The sequence below is a fragment of the Acanthopagrus latus genome, chromosome 4 (assembly GCF_904848185.1).
Source record: "Acanthopagrus latus isolate v.2019 chromosome 4, fAcaLat1.1, whole genome shotgun sequence".
NCBI classification, from domain to species: domain Eukaryota; kingdom Metazoa; phylum Chordata; class Actinopteri; order Spariformes; family Sparidae; genus Acanthopagrus; species Acanthopagrus latus.
The window spans coordinates 22,360,622-22,381,395 of record NC_051042.1 but is presented as its reverse complement, the minus strand read 5'-3'; the positions used below and the strand labels follow the sequence as shown (position 1 = coordinate 22,381,395).

At 40.4% G+C, this 20,774-nt stretch overlaps 1 protein-coding gene across 4 annotated transcripts in view; it reads left to right on the top strand.

Moving 5' to 3' along the window:
* rnf111 (ring finger protein 111) overlaps positions 1-20,774 on the top strand; it is a 32,510-nt gene that overhangs the window by 9,737 nt on the left and 1,999 nt on the right. For 2 of the 4 annotated variants that reach the window (XM_037095512.1, XM_037095513.1), the window contains 12 exons: positions 366-498; positions 8,782-8,936; positions 10,422-10,616; positions 10,785-11,179; positions 11,648-11,897; positions 14,301-14,664; positions 14,782-14,907; positions 15,106-15,223; positions 16,762-16,842; positions 18,292-18,387; positions 18,723-18,809; positions 19,241-19,344. In XM_037095512.1, the coding sequence (XP_036951407.1) occupies positions 366-498; positions 8,782-8,936; positions 10,422-10,616; positions 10,785-11,179; positions 11,648-11,897; positions 14,301-14,664; positions 14,782-14,907; positions 15,106-15,223; positions 16,762-16,842; positions 18,292-18,387; positions 18,723-18,809; positions 19,241-19,344 (2,104 nt within the window). The remainder of the gene's footprint in view (positions 1-365; positions 499-8,781; positions 8,937-10,421; positions 10,617-10,784; positions 11,180-11,647; positions 11,898-14,300; positions 14,665-14,781; positions 14,908-15,105; positions 15,224-16,761; positions 16,843-18,291; positions 18,388-18,722; positions 18,810-19,240; positions 19,345-20,774) is intronic. The other 2 variants (XM_037095514.1, XM_037095515.1) reach the window with 2 other exon arrangements.

Genomic DNA, 20,774 nt, shown 5'->3' with positions numbered 1-20,774 from the left:
AAACCCTTGAGAAAGAAAAGGAGTAGGACCTTTTGAGAATAAACACAAGTAAAGTGTGGTGTACAGTTGACAGCATGCACACACTTTAATGTGTTTATCTCTTGTCTGTTTGCACTTAAAAATCACAAAAAGGCATACTGGTTTACTTGTACTCATTCAATTATTCAGCCAACTTCAATGTGAACATTTCCTGAGTATGTTCTCTAGTTCATATGAAGAGAAGTCAAAATCAAGAGTTCAGGCTACAAGTTTTTACTTGAGGTGTGTGTATTCTGTTAATTGTGTTGTAGTTGTATCCTTTCTTTGCCTTTGTCCACCTGTATGGTGTATGTCAGTAGTATACTAAATTTAACTGGTGTGTTCAGGTGCTCTGGATGAAGATGTGGTGGTGATCGAGTCAACTCCGGCTCCGGCTCCTGCTGTCCCTGCAAGTGAGGAGATCAACGTCACCTCAACGGACAGCGAAGTTGAGATCGTTACAGTCGGAGATGGTTTCAGGTGAGCATCCAAGCTTTTTTAAGCAAGCACTCAAATAATGTGCTTCTGTGAATTTAGCATAAGTTATATATTCTAATGTTTCTACATATCTTTTGAATGGGTTTGATGTGAGGTAATGATTGACTGTGGCTTAAATGTAGTGTTTAGGAATGTCTGTATAAATTTTGTTTTTCTGGCCAGTTGGGAACATTCCTAACCAGATAATCAGTTGATTGGTAAAGTAATAATTTGATTACCGATCAGAGTCATTGACTTTTTCCATTTGACATCCAGACTATTATTGTTTGTCCAAATTGTTCAGAGCATTTCTTTCGTATGAGAAATCAGGGTTGTTAGAGCCTGAGGCTGAGGACAAGCTTCTCCTCAGTATGTTTTGCATGACTGGTCATGTGATGTTGTTCCCCAGTCTTTAAAACAGGAAGAACCCCCTTTCCTTATAGTGCAAGACCATACCTGTTATGCTGTTTATGTGTTATTTGCCTCGGTAGTCTTTTGTCCCTTTGCTTTTTTTAAATGGTAAGTGAGTGTTTTGCTACCAATGTCTGCTGTTGGTGGGGTGCTATTTGTCATTTTGGATGTTAGTTAATAGTATGCCCTCTCTCTAGCAGTGACTATAGCATGAGTGATTCATAATCTATTGGTAAACATGTTCATAAGCCCGTAGCACTTGTAATTGCACTCACGAACAAGAAGCAAATAGAAGCCCTGTATGTCGTGCTAACCTAGAAAACCAATGAGTTTGGAACAAACTAGGAAAGCTGAAAAATGGATGATGCTTTAAGAGAGGTCACAAAGTCTTAACTGAGTTTTAGTTTTACTTAAATTAATTCAAGAATGCCATAGAAATTGGTCTTTATGAATAAGGAAAGCACCGTCTCATGGTTTAAACATCACAACTTAAATTAGTAATTAAGTAATTAAGGTAATAACTAGTGTATGAAAATTTTACTTATGGCACTTTGCTTATTCCAGTATTAAAGTCATACTTACTTTGTTCTTTCTATCTTACTTTTAAATGAGGCTTCACAATTAATCTAAATATTACTAAAATTGCAATATGGCCAAGTGCAATATCCAAATGTTTGTTTGGTAGAGACCCCAAGAAATGTTGTGAATCATGTCATAGCTGTATGTGCTGTATAGTGCTATAGTGGATTTCTTTGCTCTTGGATTCCATAGCTTACATTGCCCAGAGAAAGAAGGCTGCATGCAGAGTTGTTTATCACAGCAAAACCACATTACTCTGAAGAGACCTGCTCTGAGCTGCTGGTAATGAATTCTTTCTAGAAGCAGCACACACAAAGCTAACTGCTTCTGTGAATAAATGTTCATAATTAGCCTGTGTCATGGGTGGACAGCTTGAGTGGTAAGGGCAAAAAATGTCACTTTGAGCTGGCTGAAGGGTCATTATGTTACTTACCACTCACATTTTAAAACCAAATGTTACCATTGTCAATTTATAACTTGGAAATTAACACTAACATTGAAAGTGAAGAAACAGTGAAACGCATTTGATATTTTTCAGATGAAATAACGCTGGAAGCTTTTTTATACCTTGTAGCCTATTAACTTGAAATACAGTATACTATAAAATTCATGCAAAACATTTTCTGAGATGTACCACAGTGTTTTTGATGGGTTTTTCTTCACACCCTGCAGCTTTGGTGTTATTGCATTTCTTTAATGTATAAGCGTTAATTAGATAATCCTTGTCAGTGAAGACAGTGTCTGTCAACTTCATTTCCTTACTGAGACTTTTTGACTCACAGTGATAAGAGTTTTTTAATCACAAATCACATGCATACATACAAGGCTTATGATAGAGAGGTTTAAGAGGAAAATCTCTCGAGCGAATAGTTGTGAACTCATCTTTTAGATTTTAGGATGCAAGAATTAAAGTCTATTCAGTTCCAGAACAAACTGATGACATTCACATCATAGCCACCTTATCATTGTATATACCGCCTTGGCTCAACATGGTACTTTGATAAGGGCATTGAGAAGTATGCAAAGGATGAATGAGCGCTTATCTAAGAATTGGAACACAGCGCTCTGTTTCTTAGAGAACTGCTAAATATTACACTCTGCAAGGAATACATGTACAGCAGATAGTCATTCTCCGCAGCTGACTCCATTTTCTTCATCCCACTGAGAACCATATTTTCCCATTTTCGTAATATGACTTCCTGTCTCAGTACTCCCTTAATTCCTCATGTAGGCGATTATGCAGCTCAGATCTCAAGCCTCTGCCCATATCTGTTTGACTTTTCCATCTTTTTCGCAGTATTGCTCCTTCTTTCCTACTTTATGTTGATTCAACAGTAATATCTGAAAATAGTCCCCGGGAGTGGTTTGCACCAAGTCTGGAATGCTGTGGCTTGTCTAATCTGCCTGTTTTCCTGACTTTAAAAGATGTCCTGGCTCGCTAGAGAATGTAGGGATGAGCTTCCTTGAAGGGGGGATGGGCAGCAGGGGAGCAGGAGGGCGGGGGAATCAAGAGACCAGCAGGATGAGCAATGAAAGCTTTGTTTATACTGCCAGTGGTCTGATTTTCTTTGAATGATTGTTGGTGTGTAGTTTAATTTTGTCCACACTAAATAACAGAACGTCCTCTCTGTTTAATGCAGTATGGTTCAACAACTGAAACGGAGTCCAAAATGGCCATACAGTTGGCACCACACCTTTTCTATGACAGTTTCAGCAAAACTATACACTATGATCTTAATGAATGTTGGATTTATTGCAGGACTGTTGTATCAGACTTCCATTACTTATAGCTACAGGTGTGTCTTATAAACAGGCAACTAATGGTATATTGTCCTATGTGACACAGCTGCACACTGAGCAGCTCTTGAGGGACATAGTTCATTATGTTACTAAATGGGGGGCAAAGAGGCCATGTTAACCAAAACCTGCTCTTCTCACGTTGCTCATTGACATGCTGTCAGCATTGAAATCTTTATCTGCTCGCTGTTATTTATGTGTCACTCCACAGTTCGCTCATTTGTGAAGCACTGCATTAGGAGAACATTCCAGTGTTTTAACAGTGTGCTGTGGGGCGTGTTTGGCAGCGGCTTTACACACAGCACAGTGAGTTACAATAAGCAAGGATTATGCAGCTGATATGGATCAGTTGCATATCAGCTCAGGACACACATAGTGGTAGGGTCCTAAAACATTTTGAATGTCATTAGAATTTCTGTGGCTACAACTCCTCCAATCCTTTCTATGTATAGAAATACGAATATTGTTCTTGTTTTTGAAGTGTTTGGAAAGGGAGGGGGTGGGGGGTGGGGGGGGTGAAAGTCTCTTCCATTGTATGACTCCAAAAACATCAACCTACAGTGCTTACATATCCGGTATTCATGTTTGAGATTACCTTAAATGTAAACTTTATTTAAATTTCGTATAACTTTATTTATACATAATGTATTTGAATATGTGTGGGGGTTTTTTGTCAGAGTTTCAGATATTTATGGGCTATTCACATGTTGTTTGGTGTCAGCAGTATTGTCAAAAACATCTATCACAGAATATTTAATTAATATCACAGTGTCACAGAGACTGTTTTAGAATTGTTCCAGAAAAAAGCTGGATGGTGAACCTTTAAAGTTGAGGACATATTATTGAACTCCTGAGGTAAACCACAAGTATCAGCTAATTAAACTGACCTTTTTTTAACAAATGGATCAGTTGAAAAGGTTTGGTCCGGTTGAAGTGCAGCCCACTTTTGTAATGGACTTATGTGTTTTTTGTTTTTGGTCTTTCTGACACCTTGTCTAGTTTTGGGCTCCACTAGGATTAGATTTGAGAAGTTCATTTGCAGACCTGTAGATTAATATTCAGCAATATCAAAAAGTATGTAATTGTTTGTCTGAAATGTTGAGAGCAGTTTTCCCTTGTGAGTAATCCGGTCTGTTGGAGCCCGAGGCTGAGGGCAAGCTTCTTCACAGTATCCTTTGCATGACTTGTCATGTGGTGTTGTTCCCTTCCTTAAGAATATGAACATCCACGTTTTTACACTGCTAGGCTATACCTGTTTGGTGTTAATCAGTCTTTTTGTTGACATGTTATGTGCCTGTTACACTTGTGAATGTGCTTATTAACAAGAAATCAATGAGCTCAGAACAAAGAGTGTATTTAGGCACACAGTGGAGAAGTGGATGACACTGAGGTTGTAGAGAGGTTGTATAGTTTTAAATCTAAATTGGTATATATGTTTATAAATTAAATGTAGCCTTTTGATTTTTTTTATTAGGTTTAGCTAGGGGGGCTATTTTATGTCACGGTAACAGTATATAGCATAATAATTATTCTGTAAATTCTATAGAGTGTAGTAATGAAACCAGGAAATCAGTCAGCACTTCTGGTTCCCTTATATCAAAGTCAATGAGTTTGATATTGTTATTTTGTATGTACATTTCTTGTCACATTGATGACGATTGATGAGGACACTGACCAGCAAAATGCATTTCATCAGCAGAAAGGACTTGCATGCCGCTCTGTAATTATAAGAAGTCATTTCATCAGCCAGCTCTCTACTCAGTGCTGAGAGTTAGAAAGTGATGTCATTGTATCCTTAATTGTGAAGACAGACTTGATAGGTTACTCTAATGAGTATAAAGCTTGAAGCCTCAGATTGCCTGCCACTCTTGCACAGTGCTATTTCTGCCTTGTATGATCTCATTGCCTGTAACTCCCAAACCAGCAGTTTACTGTGTATTACTGCAGTGCTCAGCCCTCATCCCTCCTCTGATCCCTGGGGCATGTGGCTCACATCACTTGGCACAACCTCAGCCTTACCAAGACACCCATTCCCATAGTGTTCATGTTTACAATGTACCGTTTTCCTCTCGGCTACCCACCCACCCCCCTCTCCCAACCCTCAGGGAGTCATGGTGGTAAACAGATATTTACAAAATAATCCCAGGTCTGCTTAATTAGGACCCCCTCCCTCGCGGCTAGTACGGTTCCCTGGGATCCACCTAGAGCTGAGGAACCTTGCCAATTAGATCCCAACACAACCACCTCTGCTTACCACCCTCATTGCTGTGTGTTTTGTGGTTAGTTGGGCGCAAGTTTGTTTTAGCGAATTGTTTTTTTAAAAGCTAATAAGCTTCCTCTTTTATTCCACTAGCATTGCGCCATGTGTCTCACAGGAAATTGACTTGCAGATAGTATGAGCAAATGGGAGGCCCCCTTATTACAGACGGCAAAGAGAAAGGCATTTCCTGCGTCAAAACACGTCTCAGGAATGTGATCAATGCAAAAGTCTTCTAGCACTTAGCCCTCTGAATAATGAGGAACATTGATAATTTAACCGGTCCATAGCTTTACATAGGGTTATTTAAATGTTTACGCTTTTTGTTTACAATATAATATTTGAGCCTTTGAACTCCTGACTACCACTGCATCGCCAACAACCACACAGATACCACACAGTGTAGTTTCATAATTCCAGCTTTTGAAATTATTGAAATACTTAATAATAAAAAAATCTTTTAAAAAAATAACACATCATTTAAGTCAGGACAAGAGTATGTATTGGTAGTGTCTTTTTCTATAGTTTCTCGTGCGTGATTCCCATCCATCCTTATTCCTGTTTACAGTGATATGCAGCCTATATCCATTCAGGGAAGCTCAGGGAACCCTGGCAGGTTGCTAGTCTTTCACAAGGCTGAAACAAATAGAGACACTTATGTACACATATATGTTGACACCACAAGCCAGTTTAGTTTGCAAGTCACCTGACATGTCTGTCTGTCTGTCTGTGATTTATTGATACAGGTTAATATTTTCTTTTGCTACAATGAATTAATGAGTCAGAATCACTAATCTACAGTATATGGTCTGACACACCATATGCTCCATAGTTGTGATGAAATTGTGGTTAACAGGGCAGTGCTTGTAGGCGCCCCAGCAAACATCAGTGAAAATCCCCAGCCACAAAGCTCCATGGTATCCAGCTTTACGGCACTCCCATACAGTCTCTGGTCTGTTGTCCCTTGGGCTCATCCCTCCTCCCTCTGATCACCTGGCTTTACTGCACTGTATTGGGAAATGCAGCTATTCCCTGGCCTCCAACTCCGGTCTCAGAGCAAGGGGTAGAGCAACAGGAGATCTGTGAGAGAGAAAATTAAAAGGTAGGGTAAGGGATGAACAAAGGCAAGTACGTGTAGGAAAGAGAAAGGTGGGTGAAAGAAAGAATGATGAGATTTAGATTGAAGGTGGTCATGGATTCAAAGCTCCATTAGAGTATTAACTGTAGTCCTGAGAGAACAAGTTACCTGTGTGTGTGTGTGTGTGTGTGTGTGTGTGTGTGTGTGTGTGTGTGTGTCTGTCTGTCTGTCTGTCTGTCTGTCTGTCTGTCTGTCTGTCTGTCTGTCTGTCTGTCTGTTTTGTGTGATCTTTGCAGCTGTATTAGGTATTTCTTTCTAAGATGCGCAGGGACATTTAAATGGGATAATGTGTATTTTGTGTCAATGTGCCATTGAGTGAGTGTTCTGGGCCATACATAGCACTACCATCATTTTGAAGCCACTCAGAGGCAGACTGATCTGATACTGACTTTACAGAAAAGGAGAATTACAGACCCTTTTGTTTCATGATCAATTGTCATGGAAAAGAAAACATTAAAGAAGCATGTAATTATTAAAGCAGATGGTCTTTTCCTTAAAACTGGTCTGTCTATGAAGTAGAAGGACACAAGTAATCGAAACTGATGCTACATGACAATGAAAAAACTGAGGAAAAGGGCTGTTGTGTGCCATTTTGCTTAAACGGCAGAAAACCTACAACCACAAAGCTGCACTGGACTTACAAACACTCCTGTTACGTATTGCTGGTTGGGCGGTGTCTGGTCTTGGCTCATTTGAAATGAAACAGGAACAAAATGGCAGTCAGCTGGTGACAAACATTCGTGACATTCGGTAAACAGTACACATGAATATGTTTTTGAAAAGATGCGAGGCAAGAAAAAGGCGATGTAGTATGTTGACTCATGTTTGATCAGCACTGCTTCTTTACAGTTTGGCCTGAGTTTGGTGAGTTGCCCCTCTCTCATCCGTGAGAAAGGTGGCTGCTCTCCCCCTCTTGATCCGACGTCTATGCAGTAATGAAACAGCTGAGAGACTTCACCTTGGTCATGAAAAGCTGCAGCCTTTATTTTACTGACAGCTACAGCCTTCACTGTACATTTAATTTACTACTAAACTGCAAACCTTCTGTCACCTGTTCTCTTTACCAGGCGCTCCCTGCGCTCGCTGTTCTTTTTAGCTCTTGCTTACCACTCACCTTACACAGGTAACACTGCCCTAGTCTTAAGGACCCATTGAACTCATGTAACATGTTGTTTGAAGTGTAGTCTCTCTCAGGTGTCCATGTTCATATTCTAAGATACCTGCTTTATTTTTTCGAGGCGAAAAAAGTTACTGCTGGTAAAAACCCAACTTTTCCTGATTTTGCGGCTCAATGATAAAAGCTTTTAAATAACTTAATTACTGAGGACTTCAATTGCGAAGAACATACAGGAGATGAAAGTATTTATTACTATTAATTAGTGGAGCTTTGTTGGCAGCATTTTTCAGCCAGTCTTTTGACCAGTACACAAAACAAGCACATCATCAGTTAAAGACACACCTTCAAGCAGGTAGCCCTGTTGTAATGAAAATGCAAATCCCTGCCACAGTGGGCTGAAATACACAGTCAAACCTAGATGAGCCAGGCCGGTCGATGTAATGGAAAAATGTCATACATCCTATCATTACTATGGATATTGTGAGCTGTCAGACACACATTAATAACATTAATAAAGGCTGTATTCCATTTATGGGTGCCAGAGCTACAACCCTGGAATTATACTGATGCAGATAGTTTAGAGACATTGTTTATGTCAGTAGCTATCCTGATGCTTTTCCTGCCATGATGTAAGACAATTTCTAAGTTTGTTTTCAGAGTGTGGGTTTTTTTTGTGTCTTTTCTCACAAAAGGTAAAAGTCACCGAAGAAGAAATTTACTGACATACAGTTTTAAGAGACTGCAGTAAAATTCATATCCTCGCTAGCAAGATCTAAAAGCATTTGTCAGGAGGCCAGTGTTGCCTCCTCGTCTACCTTTTCACCAGCAGCCTCTTGTCAAAGCAGCCACTGTCCTGGAAATGAGCTCCAGAGTTTGGCTGTGGCGAAGCCAATGCTTCACTGAGCTGTGAGAACATTCCTGGTGAGGTGCAGGCGGTCCTGTCCTGCAGTTGCCTGTAATAGGTTTTCTATGTCTGTATGTCTACAGGTCACGCTCGGTGGGGGGTCTCAGCAGGATCTGGGCTAATAGTTGCTCCCAGAATCGTCTCCAGGAGCCACGTGGACGTCACAGACTCTCCACTGTCATCCAACCACTGCGTCAGAATGCTGGGGAGGTAGTAGACCTCACTGTGGATGAAGATGGTAAGAATGAACATAGTGATAGCGCGTCATCCATGAGCTTTTAACTGTCTGTCTAGATGACATCTACACATCCCTCTAATCAGGTCTCATTTTCAAGTCATCTGATGGCTTCCACCTTGATGTTGTAATGCTGGGTGCTCTTAGGTTTAACTGCAGACTTGATAGTTACTGAATTGAATGAACTATTTTGGGTAAGTGGGTAAACCAAGATATATCACCTCACTGCCTTACACAACACATCACTCTGCCAGTCTTAGCCTTTATGTATGTAGCATTTTGTGGAGCCCCAAATCTAGATTAAGTAACAAAATACTCTCTCTATATATTTTTCTCAGATGTTTCTTAACTATCAGCCATGAAGAAGAATCTCCTTAAGTGATCTGTGATATTAACCTTGAATTTATACAGTGAAACTCATTACATTAACATAACATCTTAACAGCTTTATTGTCCCAAAGTTGCTATCTATCTGCTCATCCTTTCTGTCACTTCACCCTGAATTTTAGTAGATCAATTTTCAACGGGTTGCAGAGCTTCACACACAAAGCCTCTTAAAATCTTTTCTCAATGTAGGCATGAGATATGACCTCTATGGATGCTAAGAGGAGTAATAAGCGTACCTTGAACTGTTGAGTACAAGAATAATGTGTTGCATTTGCCGGACAAAGTAATTATTGAATAAAGCTTTACAAATGTATTTCAATTGCTCTTGAGTAAGCAAATATTTTAGACTCCATTTTCTAAGTGCCTAAACAAAATGGGCTGTTAGAATGATTTAAATACTAACTTGCATCAATTACCCCACTCAGTTATGAGAATAAAGAGTTTGTTGTTGAATGTAAACCATTAAAATTAACCCACATTAACCTCAAGCACGACCATATTTATTTTTATTTGCATTTCTTTTCACGTTGCACTTATTTTCTGCTGCTTTGTAACCTCAGTTATTACGTGACTTGTATCCACCGTCAGCCTCTTTATCACAGCCCGCGCCTATGACAGATAGTAAAATGGTAGAGCACCAGTGAGTATTAGAGTATTTGCATTTCTTAGGAGAAAGAGGGGAAATTAATTTGTGAATATGAAAAGCAGATGGGACGCACATACTGGAATGCTAATTAGGTCTGCTCCTCTCCTCGACTGCTAAGCCTCCGCAGACAAGTACACACATGCTATAGTCGGCGCTTTTTTCCAGACAAAATGTTATTTTTGATTTTAGGTGACGACACGAATTGTGAAAATCATGTCTTTTCATCTACGGGTAACAACTGGCACATCAACACGCAACATGTTATCATTTAAAATTCTCAAGGCTTTGTTAGCAATTATTTTAGCCTTGGTGTGAAAATAATTTCATTAGTCGTGTTTGGGAAACAAAATATACAGTCAGACCCCAACATCTTCTCTAATTCAGTATTTACCCTTTACAATTGTCTTTATTCCTCCTTTTCTGAATAGTCACCTGTCGTTTTTGCTCTCTCCCAGATCTCTCAGTTGTGCCAACAACCTCTGGCAGCATTCACCCTCAAACAGTCAGGTCGTCGTCGTCATCATCTTCCCATCATGCCTCTACCTCAGAGCTCAATGATGCCCCAGGCCCTTCCACTAGCTGCCCAGGCTCAATACCTGAAAGTATGCACACACAGAGGCAGAGTGGCTCTACTCGCACAGCCACAGAGGGTAAGACAGGACATGGCACGTTGAAACCAGCTACTGTGGACCATTTAGTTTGTTTTGCTCTGAGGCAGCTACAGGATTACTTCCTTTCAGTCACTTTTATTTTTTTTTTTTTTTATTGTTTTGCTGTCTCATCCTATGTTTTTCCTAACTTAATATCTTACTCACCAGATGACAGCAGACCAGGTTTGTCAGGCACAGGAGGAGAAAACGCAGGCACGGCCATGCCCAGACTCCCATCCTGCTGTCAGCAGCACTCCCCCTGTGGAGGGCCCTCTCCTGGTCACCTGTCCCTGAGCCACTCCCACTCAAGCTGCCTGCAGGCACCGTCCTCTCAGCAGACAGGCGCCTCTCAGCACGGCCACAGTCATGGCCACAGCCACGGCAACGCTCACCACTTCATCCACCATGTCCATCACCCAGCGCCGCAGCCCCCCGGCACCCTACCCTTTCAGGAGCCTAGCTGCCCTGTGGAACGACCCAGTGCTCTGCCTGCACCCTGCGCTGGAGTCAGCAGCAGCAGCAACAATAGTAGTAGCAGCAACACAGGCCACTACCATGACCAGGTACGCCCATGCTGTGCTCAGTTTGACAAAAATGTCACCAAGTAGTTTAAATATTAACGGTGACCTGGGTGTCATTTCAAATATGAAGACTGTATGAGTGAGGTGAGAAGATTAAGTATTGAAGTGTTTTAATTAGTCTGGCCATGCTAGCGTGCCTCATTGCTTTGTCAAATCTTTGCTATGCATCATCCTGCCCTCCTCCCCCTCTGTTAGTAAAGGTCATGGTCCAACTTTCCAGCTCTTTAAACAGCAAGGTTCATCCTATGTGTTCCTTTCACTCAAAGAGGATAATTCTACAGTGAACCCAAGAATTAATTGGACATGATATACTGCTTGAACTGCGTATAACTTGTGCCTGAGTGTATTTGAAGTCTGGGATAATGATCTCAAAGGAAGACTCATTTAGGATTCCACAGGAGAAGTTTGTCGCTCTTCTTGGTCTAAAACATCTCCACCTTCCTTCCACAGCAAACTCTGCCTGTGGACCTGAGCAACAGCAGTGTTCGGAGCAGCGGAAACGGGGCTAGTTTCCATGGCAGCACGTCGGCTTTTGACCCGTGCTGCCCAGGCTCCACGTCACGTCCTCCTGCTTACGTTTCCCAGGCCACCCCTGGGCCTAGCCAGCCAGCTGTGGTGGACTCGTTCAGCTCCTCTATGGTGGCTCAACCCCAGCCACAAACACAACCCCAGCCCTGCAGACATTATATGCACCCTTCCTGTGAGTACACCACTTTTAGCAGAAATTCAACAATGGTTTAATTTCTCAACGTTTCAGGTGTTTTTTGTTGGTAATTGTAAGATGAGTCTGGATTTCTCCAGATGCTGTTTAATGTGCTGCAGCTAAACAGCTTATTGGCTGTCTGACCTGCAAACTGATAATTCTATTTAATCGAAAGGCAAGTAATTGCTGGCTATTTTGATAATTGATTAATCGTTTCACTTGTTTTTAAAGCAAAAATGCCAAACATTTGCTGGTACCAGCTCCTTAAATGTAATGATTTGCCACTTTTATTTGTCATTTATGATTGTCAGTGAAAAGTTCTCAGGTTTTTGGCTGTTGGTTTGACAAAAAGAAGTGATTCAGAGACATCACTTTAAACTCTTCTCTAATTTTCTTGTCTAAAGAATTAGTTCATTTATTGTGTAAATAATCTGCAGATGAACCAATGATGAAAATAATCATTAATTGCAGCCCTATCTTCTTCAACAGCTATGTCATGTATTTAATTTATACAAGTACGAGCCTTTAGCAGGAAGGTTCATGGTTGTATAAAGTCTATAGCTTTGGTGGTGTAGCAGCCTGCAGTCTGGCTCAATGTGGCTGTCTGCTCTGCCTCTGATGAAAGGCTGACGCTGCTTTATGCAAGATTTGATTGACTGTCCAACTTCCAAATAACAAAACCAAACGAAATGAAGAATATCATAATAATGATTTCCCCTTTTCCATTTATGATTTTGTTTCTCAAAGGAGAACACAGGACAAGATATTTACAGGGCAGCTATCTGCTATAACAAACAAAATGTAATGTAATATCAGTTGGACTTCAAGTATCAGCTACAGCCTTTGGAAAATGTTGCAGTGCCATAGTACTTCTGAAAATTGGCAGACAGCTGCACTCCTAAAACCTAGTGCTAATAGTAATTAAACAGAGCCTGATGGTTAATGTGCCAAGTGCTGTGGGAACTGTACCAGGCAGAAGTAGTTAATTGCTCACTCGACTCAGAATAGCTCAGTACAGAGAGTGATGCGCTGTCACAAGGCTCCCCTGGTGGGGTTGTAGTGAAAGAGTGAGTTGACACTGGTGCCTGCTGCACTCACCTCCATTCCTGCTGTCTCCTTTTTATACTGCTGCTTGGACAAGTAGCAAGGACGTCTGCACCTAGAAGAACAAAAACCCAAAAATGAATGAATATTTATTAAATGGATGAGTCACAGTAGTGAGCTCAGATCGTTTTGTCTTCGCCAGAAACCTGTCACATTTATAAGGAAATGTTTACATCAACAAAAAAACTGCTACAAAGGCCTTATCTGTTACATGATGAGCCCAAAAGTCTGTCTGCTAGCATAGAGTACAAATGTTAAACCATTTTACCAACATTTTGAATTTTGTTTGGTAATTTCCATAAAGGATAACTCCACCAATTTTATACATTAAAGTGTCTTTACAGGTCAGTACTACTGCATATGTGTGTCTGGAGGAAACCACAGGTAAACTGATAAATATCCTCAAGTGATGTTACTTAATGAGTAATTGCATTGTGGGTAATGTAGGCATCACATTTTGGAAAACTGATGGAGTTACCCTTTAAAGGATGAATCTGGTGACAAACTTTATATTTATCTTAACAAATCACAGATACTGAAAAAAAAAAAGATTCTGTTTTGAAATATTTTCTTTGTACCTAAAGCCTGGTGGAGCTTAATCCTCTGCTCCATAGAGCTCCAATGTACAAATCTGATTCTAAAAAGGCAGACGCTGTATAAAACATAAATAAAACATTACATGATAATTTGCTAAAACCTTTTGACAATTACACGTACACGCATAAACATGTTGGGACAGGAGCAACAAAAGACTGTGGAAGATTCCAAAGGTAAACAGGTTCATTGGTAACAGGTGATAGTGTCATGATTTGGTATGGAAAAGGGTGCATCCTCAAAAGGTCCAGTTGTTTAGAAACGAGTATGGTGCGCAGTTCAACCCTTTGTGAAACACATGATTGTATAAAGAACGTTCCTCCATTGGAGTCTAGAGTCAGGGTTGTAGAGAAAAAAACACAACACAAAATGATTAACCAAAGACAAACAGATGAATCTTGGGATCCAAAACAATCACATTTTTGTACTGGCTGACATGTGTCTTGATTGCAGTGACCATGGGCTTTGAAGGTTCGTTTGAGTGTTTTTTGAATAGAATCTATTTGAGATGCCTTGAGTCAGAACAAATGCATTTGGGGCTGAGTGCCACAGACAGGCTGTAAAAGTCGTGAAAGTATCGACGGACACACTCACACATTGTCTGATGGGAATTGTCAACAATAAAGAGGAGAGTGTTTGCAGCATTAGCCTTCAGTTTTGAAAGATGTTTTCCTCAATTTTTTTTCTTTTTCTCTTTCCCAGATGGCCCTCTAGCACGCTCACTGCACCATCAGCCCTCCTCCGCCTGTCCTCATTCCCACGGGAACCCCCAGCTTACGCCTCAGCCCCCTCCTCAAGGCGATTATGTCATTCCCCACACTGTCACCTTTCATCCGCCACTGCCTTCCCACCCTTCAGGCCACGCTGTGCCCCCTGCCCCTCCCCCTCCTCTGTCTACCCACCACCTCTCTAGTTCAAGTGCCCCGCTGGCCCAGCACCTGCCTACGGACCACCAGACCCTGCCACACCATATACCGGCACTCGGGGCTTCGGTGCAGAGGCTTCATCAACACGAGATGCTGCAGAGGATGGAGGTCCAGAGGCGCAGGATGATGCAGCACCCCACGTGAGTACCGCCATTGCGTTCTCTCTCTCTCTCACTTCGCCCCCCCCCCCATCATCTTGAAGTGAAAGACAAAACTCCAGATATGAATATATGATATGTGTTTTTCTTTCCCTGCAGACGAGCACATGAGCGTCCTCCTCCCCACCCACACAGAATGCACCCCAACTACGGCCACGGACACCACATCCATGTGCCACAAACTATGTCTTCCCACCCTCGCCAGCCTGAGCAGAGAACAGCATGGTCAGTGTCAGAGGCAATGAGGCTGGGCAGATGGTTACTTTTAGCCCCAGTTTAACCCCAGTTTAATGTCAGCTAATCATATATTTCACATTTTAACGTGACGCAACCCTTCCTTGATTTTATGTTTTATGTTCAGCTCCACCAGAAAAAAGTTTTGATGTAATGATGACTGATTGCTCGTTACGTGTTCGCCAACAGGGAGCTCGGCATTGAGGCTGGAGTGACTGTGGCACCGTACCCTCCAGGGCACCTGCACTCCCACCTGCCCCACTACCACCCTCCCCCCAGACTGCACCACTTCCCCATCCCCTTCATGGTAAAAGAAAACCCTCAGCACACATGCATACATTAGCATAAATGAAAAAGAATCACTTTTATACTAAGTCTGGCTTAGATTAATGGTGTTGGCCCCTTATTTATAACATCAGTTATTTCAAGGATGGTTTGGTGAACCACATGAATAATACATTAGCAATTAATAGCAGCTCATCAGGCATTTCAAGTGCACACTCAACAAATCCACAAGCCTTGAGACGGATCCAGCACACATAGCGTCGACAGTTTCCTGATGCTATTGCTTTTTTTCACTCGGTCACCCTCAAACCTCCAAACATTAGTTGTCTTCTACAATCAGTTCTCCTCTGTAGCATCAATGCGAGTGCACATAAATTCCGGCTGCTGTTTTCCAAATGTGTTGGGCACATTGACTGTTCATCACAGCATGCACGCTCAGAATTAGGGGGTAGAGACGTAGAACCAAATAATATGCAAGTGAATTTTGATGAACCGTCTCAGCAGAGTTCATTAGTTTTAATTTGTATCCGTCTATGACCTTCATCATGAAATATTTGCCATGTGAACACATTCAGAGGCCCATTTAATTATCTTTGGAAAACTCAAGTTAAATTTTAATTTTAGAGATGTCACCAGCTGTAATGTCTTACACAAAAAATTAGTCAGTCTATGACAAAATGTCAGTTACACAGACCATAATTAAAGTTAAAGCAGCCATGATCTGTATTTTTTGTATCAGATCATTTGTAATAATAAACCTACAGATCACATGAATCTGCAGCGCCCCTTGGTTTTACACAGCTTCATTGTGAGTTTTAGCGTGTAGTTTAACTGCCTGATCCCTAACATAACTCTTAACATGTTAATGTTAGCCGCAGATGTTTGTGAGCACACTGTCCATTTCAACTAGCCATTGAACTAATCCCCAGACTCACTTACAAATTGCATGTTTGTAAGAGTATTGGAGTGAGGAGAAACCTACCAAACTTTGAAAAACTTTGCCAAGAGAAATTCCAAATTATGAATGCATTCTTGCATTCAAGGTAAAACATTAAGTTGTGTATTTCCTTGTAAAAATGTTCCTTGTTGGACAAGCCTGTCTGCTTCAGAGTCTTAAGTCTGTCTGTACCTCCTTACATTTTGCAGCTGTTCGAACAAATGTTTTAACATGTAAACATGTCAAATTTTACTTGTACAGTAAACAGCAACCAATATAGGCCATTTATTTATCGCCTGTGGAGAAAGTAAAAAATTGCCTAATTTTGTGAGTTGTGAAGATACAATTTGTTTGTGGAAGGAATTTATTCATTGAGATCCAGTGACAGGTGATCACTGGAGATGTATGTCGAGACGCATTTTAATGCCAGGTGTGAATTAAGCTGTCCACATGTCCACTCAGGACAGTTGTTGATAACAAGCTTCTGAAATAACTATGAAATGAAAACTACTAAGGGCCCCTGTGAAGTACATATATGATTGAGACGTGTTGAGATTATTTTGAGAAAATGTCTTATCGAAGTTTTTGTAAAAGTATTGTCCTGTGTTTTCTTTCTCTCACAGCACACTGGCATATCTGAAGTGACCTACCCTCACATTCGGTACATCTCATCTAGAATGACTGGCTTTGGAAGAACCTATGAGGTGAGGACGTTTTCTTTTGTGTGCGTGTGTGTGTGTGTGTGTGTGTGTGTGTGTGTGTGTGTGTGTGTTTTAAAAAAAATCTAAATCCTCTGAATAAACTGTATTACTGTTTCATTTATTATAATTGCTTGACTCATCACCACTTGACTGATCACGGTTGTGATACTATAATAATGAGTTTATTTGTATTTCTTGCCGGCTTATTCCAGAGCATTCAGCCACATCTCACTTTCTTCCTTGCTGGATGGAGTTTGCTCAGTTTAACATCTTGTTAAGTTCGAGGTTGCTGTAACTCAGTTGGCAGTGCAGATTGGCAATTAATCATAATGTTTGCGGTGTGATTCCCGAGCTCTGGGGCGCATGGACTATTTCATAAACAAGTCGAAACTCACTGAGTCACAGGCTTCAACCGCTAAATTGGTGGGGATTTATGAAGGAAAAGCTACTCTTGTTGCCAAAACGCGTACCTCTACCAAATTATAGGCAAAACATCGCAATGGGGATTGGCTCGACAGATGATACATTTCTGTGTCCTCTTTCAGTCACGGGATATTTAAGAATGGTGGAAAAATAGAAATCATGGTTTGGGTTAAAAAGTTCCACATAGGAAACAAACAAAGATGATTACATACTGAAGTATACAGTTAAGTCACATAATTATGTAATTAACTTGTGTACGGTTTTGTAAGTGAAACCAAACTAAATAACAACACATTAACTAGGGTTGTTTGAAAGCTGTTACCAGTAGCAGAAATGCCTCTGACAGTGGCACACGAGTTTATGCATCGATCCGACACCAGCAGCGCCCAGTCAGTTGTACATGAAGGCAGTAAAACCTTAAAATGATATTAAGATAATTCAAACAATATTTGTGTTATTACTAGTATCATTGTATATTTTAGAACAAATCCTGATGTATGATATATACCTCCATATTTTGTAATCTTCTCAAAAATATAGATAATAGATGTGTTATAGTGTGTTTCTTCCTAGACTTCAGTACAACTGTCACCACAGCCTAGCACCAAAGAAATATTGATGATGTCATTACCCTTCCTTCTTTTTTGGGTTCATTGTTCAAAACCAGTAAAAAAAACACCACTTATCAATATTTTTCATACTGTCACAAAGTTAGAAATCCCAGTTAGTACACTAATCCATAATATATCATCCAAACAGGGCGAATAGTATACAGCTGTTAAAGAATATTAACAGTTACAGTAATATATTTTTTTTATGCACAGGTAGCAGCTGAAACACAAAGTTCACGTATCGTGAAGAAAATACAAATTGTATTGTACATCCATACCATTAATGACGTAAAATCACATATGTAAACTCCATTTTTATGGGGTTGTCAGCAGCGATACCTCCAAGAAACAGTCTGTCTGGGTGGGTTGTTTGTGCCTGTCTTTATCTTAGTGGTTTGTTTATATTACCTCCATTCAGGACCTGCTGCATTTAGAGGAAAGATTGGGGACTGTGAACCGAGGAGCCTCTCAGGGAACCATAGAGAGGTGCACTTACCCACACAAGTACAAAAAGGTGAGGACACGTGACGGAGTGTGTGTGTGTTTGAGAGAGAGACTTTGTGTGTGTGTGTGTGTGTGTGAGACTGTGTGTGTGAGACTGTGTGTGTGCGCGTGTGCTTGTGTGTAGCCATGCATATAGTGCTAATTGTAATTTGTATATAGTGGAGCATGTCTGTTACAGTTGATTCTGGGACAGAGTGCGCAGTGGTCTTTTGTGCTCATTTTAAACGTCTGATGTTTAGCAAAAGTACTGTAGTGTGTGAGATTGCAGCTGTGAAGACAAAAGTTTCCTTAGAGGTTTCCAAATGTATCTAAATAAGCAATCTAACACCCTGCCACCCAATACAGAAGGTGTTGGAGAGAGACATTGACCAACAGTTAACCCCTGAAGCTTGGGCATCTATTGGGAAAAATATGCACGCAACCCCAGAATCGGTGAGAAATAATGAACAAATCAATTTGGAAACATGTCTCTGCTCACTTGTACAGTAGATGTTAGTGGTAGTCTTGGGGGCCAGGGAATTCGGCTCTAGAATAACTTTGATTTGGATAACTGTGACTTGTTTAGCATAGAGACTAGAGATAGAAAGTTTTGTTTTTTCTGTTTTCAGGACAAAATGACCATTCTCTCTGTCCCCTAAAGATTTGTTTTTGTGTTTGTTCAAAGCATAGTTAATATTATACTTATATACAAATGTAATATGTATTTGTAAAGTTAACAGTGTTTTAGCTGAACAGTTTAATGTGTTTAACTGAGACAATTTGAATAGGATGGTTTACCATATGTAATGAGTCTGCTGAGGCAGCAAAACAATACCCGATGCTGCGTATCAAAAGTCATCTTCCCGAATGTTTCCCAAAAACAGAGAAAGCTCCATGGTAAGCAAGACGAGGATGAGGGGGCAGATGAAGACACAGAAGAAAAATGCACCATCTGCCTGTCGATACTGGAGGAGGGGGAGGACGTCAGGTAAGAGGCCCCCCTCCTGGGTGTTTGCTGCTCACGGTTTTGAGTGTGTTCAATTATGCTTTCGGGGGCGTGTCTGTGTGTGAACACAGAGATGACACGTCTCCTGAGATTTTTGTTTTTTTCTTAAAAAGAAAAAATAACCCCAAAGGTGTTGTAATGAACAACAAACCCCAGAGTGCCTTAAAATTACCAGCCTCATGGAGCTGCCTTTTTGGCACAGAGTCAGGTTTTTTTTAAAGAGGGTTTTCTGCCCTCTGTTGGTTTGAGGAAGTGATCGAAGTCACATTTCATTTTTACCTCTTTTTAAAATTTTTGCCAAATTATTTACAGTACTCAGGTATGATTATTTCAAGGATTTTGAGTATATATTTTCAAACTATAGCACAACATCTAACTTTTTGGTCCAATGGTCAAAAAACATGTACATGTATTTGTACATTTTGTTACTTGGATTTGTTGGCAAATCCTTCATTATTCTGCCAGCAAACAAATGGCCTTTAGACATTTCTGATAGAATCGGGTGTTGGTCACACCTCTAGCTTTAAGTATTGATGTTTCCCTAATTGCTGAATTTTGCACGCTCAGGTTTTAAAGGCTCTTGTTGGATATTTTATAGGGTGATATTCTGTATTTAATGTAGCAATTCCCATGAAAAGACCAAAGACTGCCTGTTATACTCAACCCATTTGTTCTGAATAAAGAGGCAATTATTAAAACAGAATAAGGCCCAAAAGCCCCCCCCTCAGTTTCAATCAAGCCTAATCCGATATCCAATAAAACATTTTTAAATCCACTAGATCTGGACTTTTATTTGGTTCTGAATTAAACTTGTACTCATTCATACATACCACAAATATGCCTGTTTCTTTCCATCAATATCCATTCATTATCCCTGAGAAATTAATGATAACGCCCAAAAATGCCCCACCCCACATCGTTAGAAAAGAATGAAATTAAGAAAGTGATGAAAAATTCCAGGATCTGTCCTCTTAATGAGCACTGCACAAAAGTTAATGAGGTCTATTCTGTCTTGAATCCATCCTTCTACCACGTTTAGTGGAAATATGAAATATAATAACCTCCTTGGCAAGGTAAAAATTTGTCTCAGATATTTCTTTTCTTTTTTTTGAAGGCCTGGTTATTATCTTTAACAGCTGACTGTTGTAATTTGTAACAAATGTTGTATTTGTTACAAAATTATGAGGATTTGGTTCAACTAGTGAGAATTTACAGCAGCAGGATGGTGTGCGTGGAACTGATGAAAATAAACTTTAATACCCATCTTCATTATAATCAAGGAGTGCATCACTTTAGTAGTTGTAGTTTAGATCTAGGGTACAGAGGAATAAGCTTCATCAAGCTCTGTCAACATCTTTTTAATTCCCTTTTTTCATTGAGTTACACCAAGCTCCATACAGCGTAATAATTTT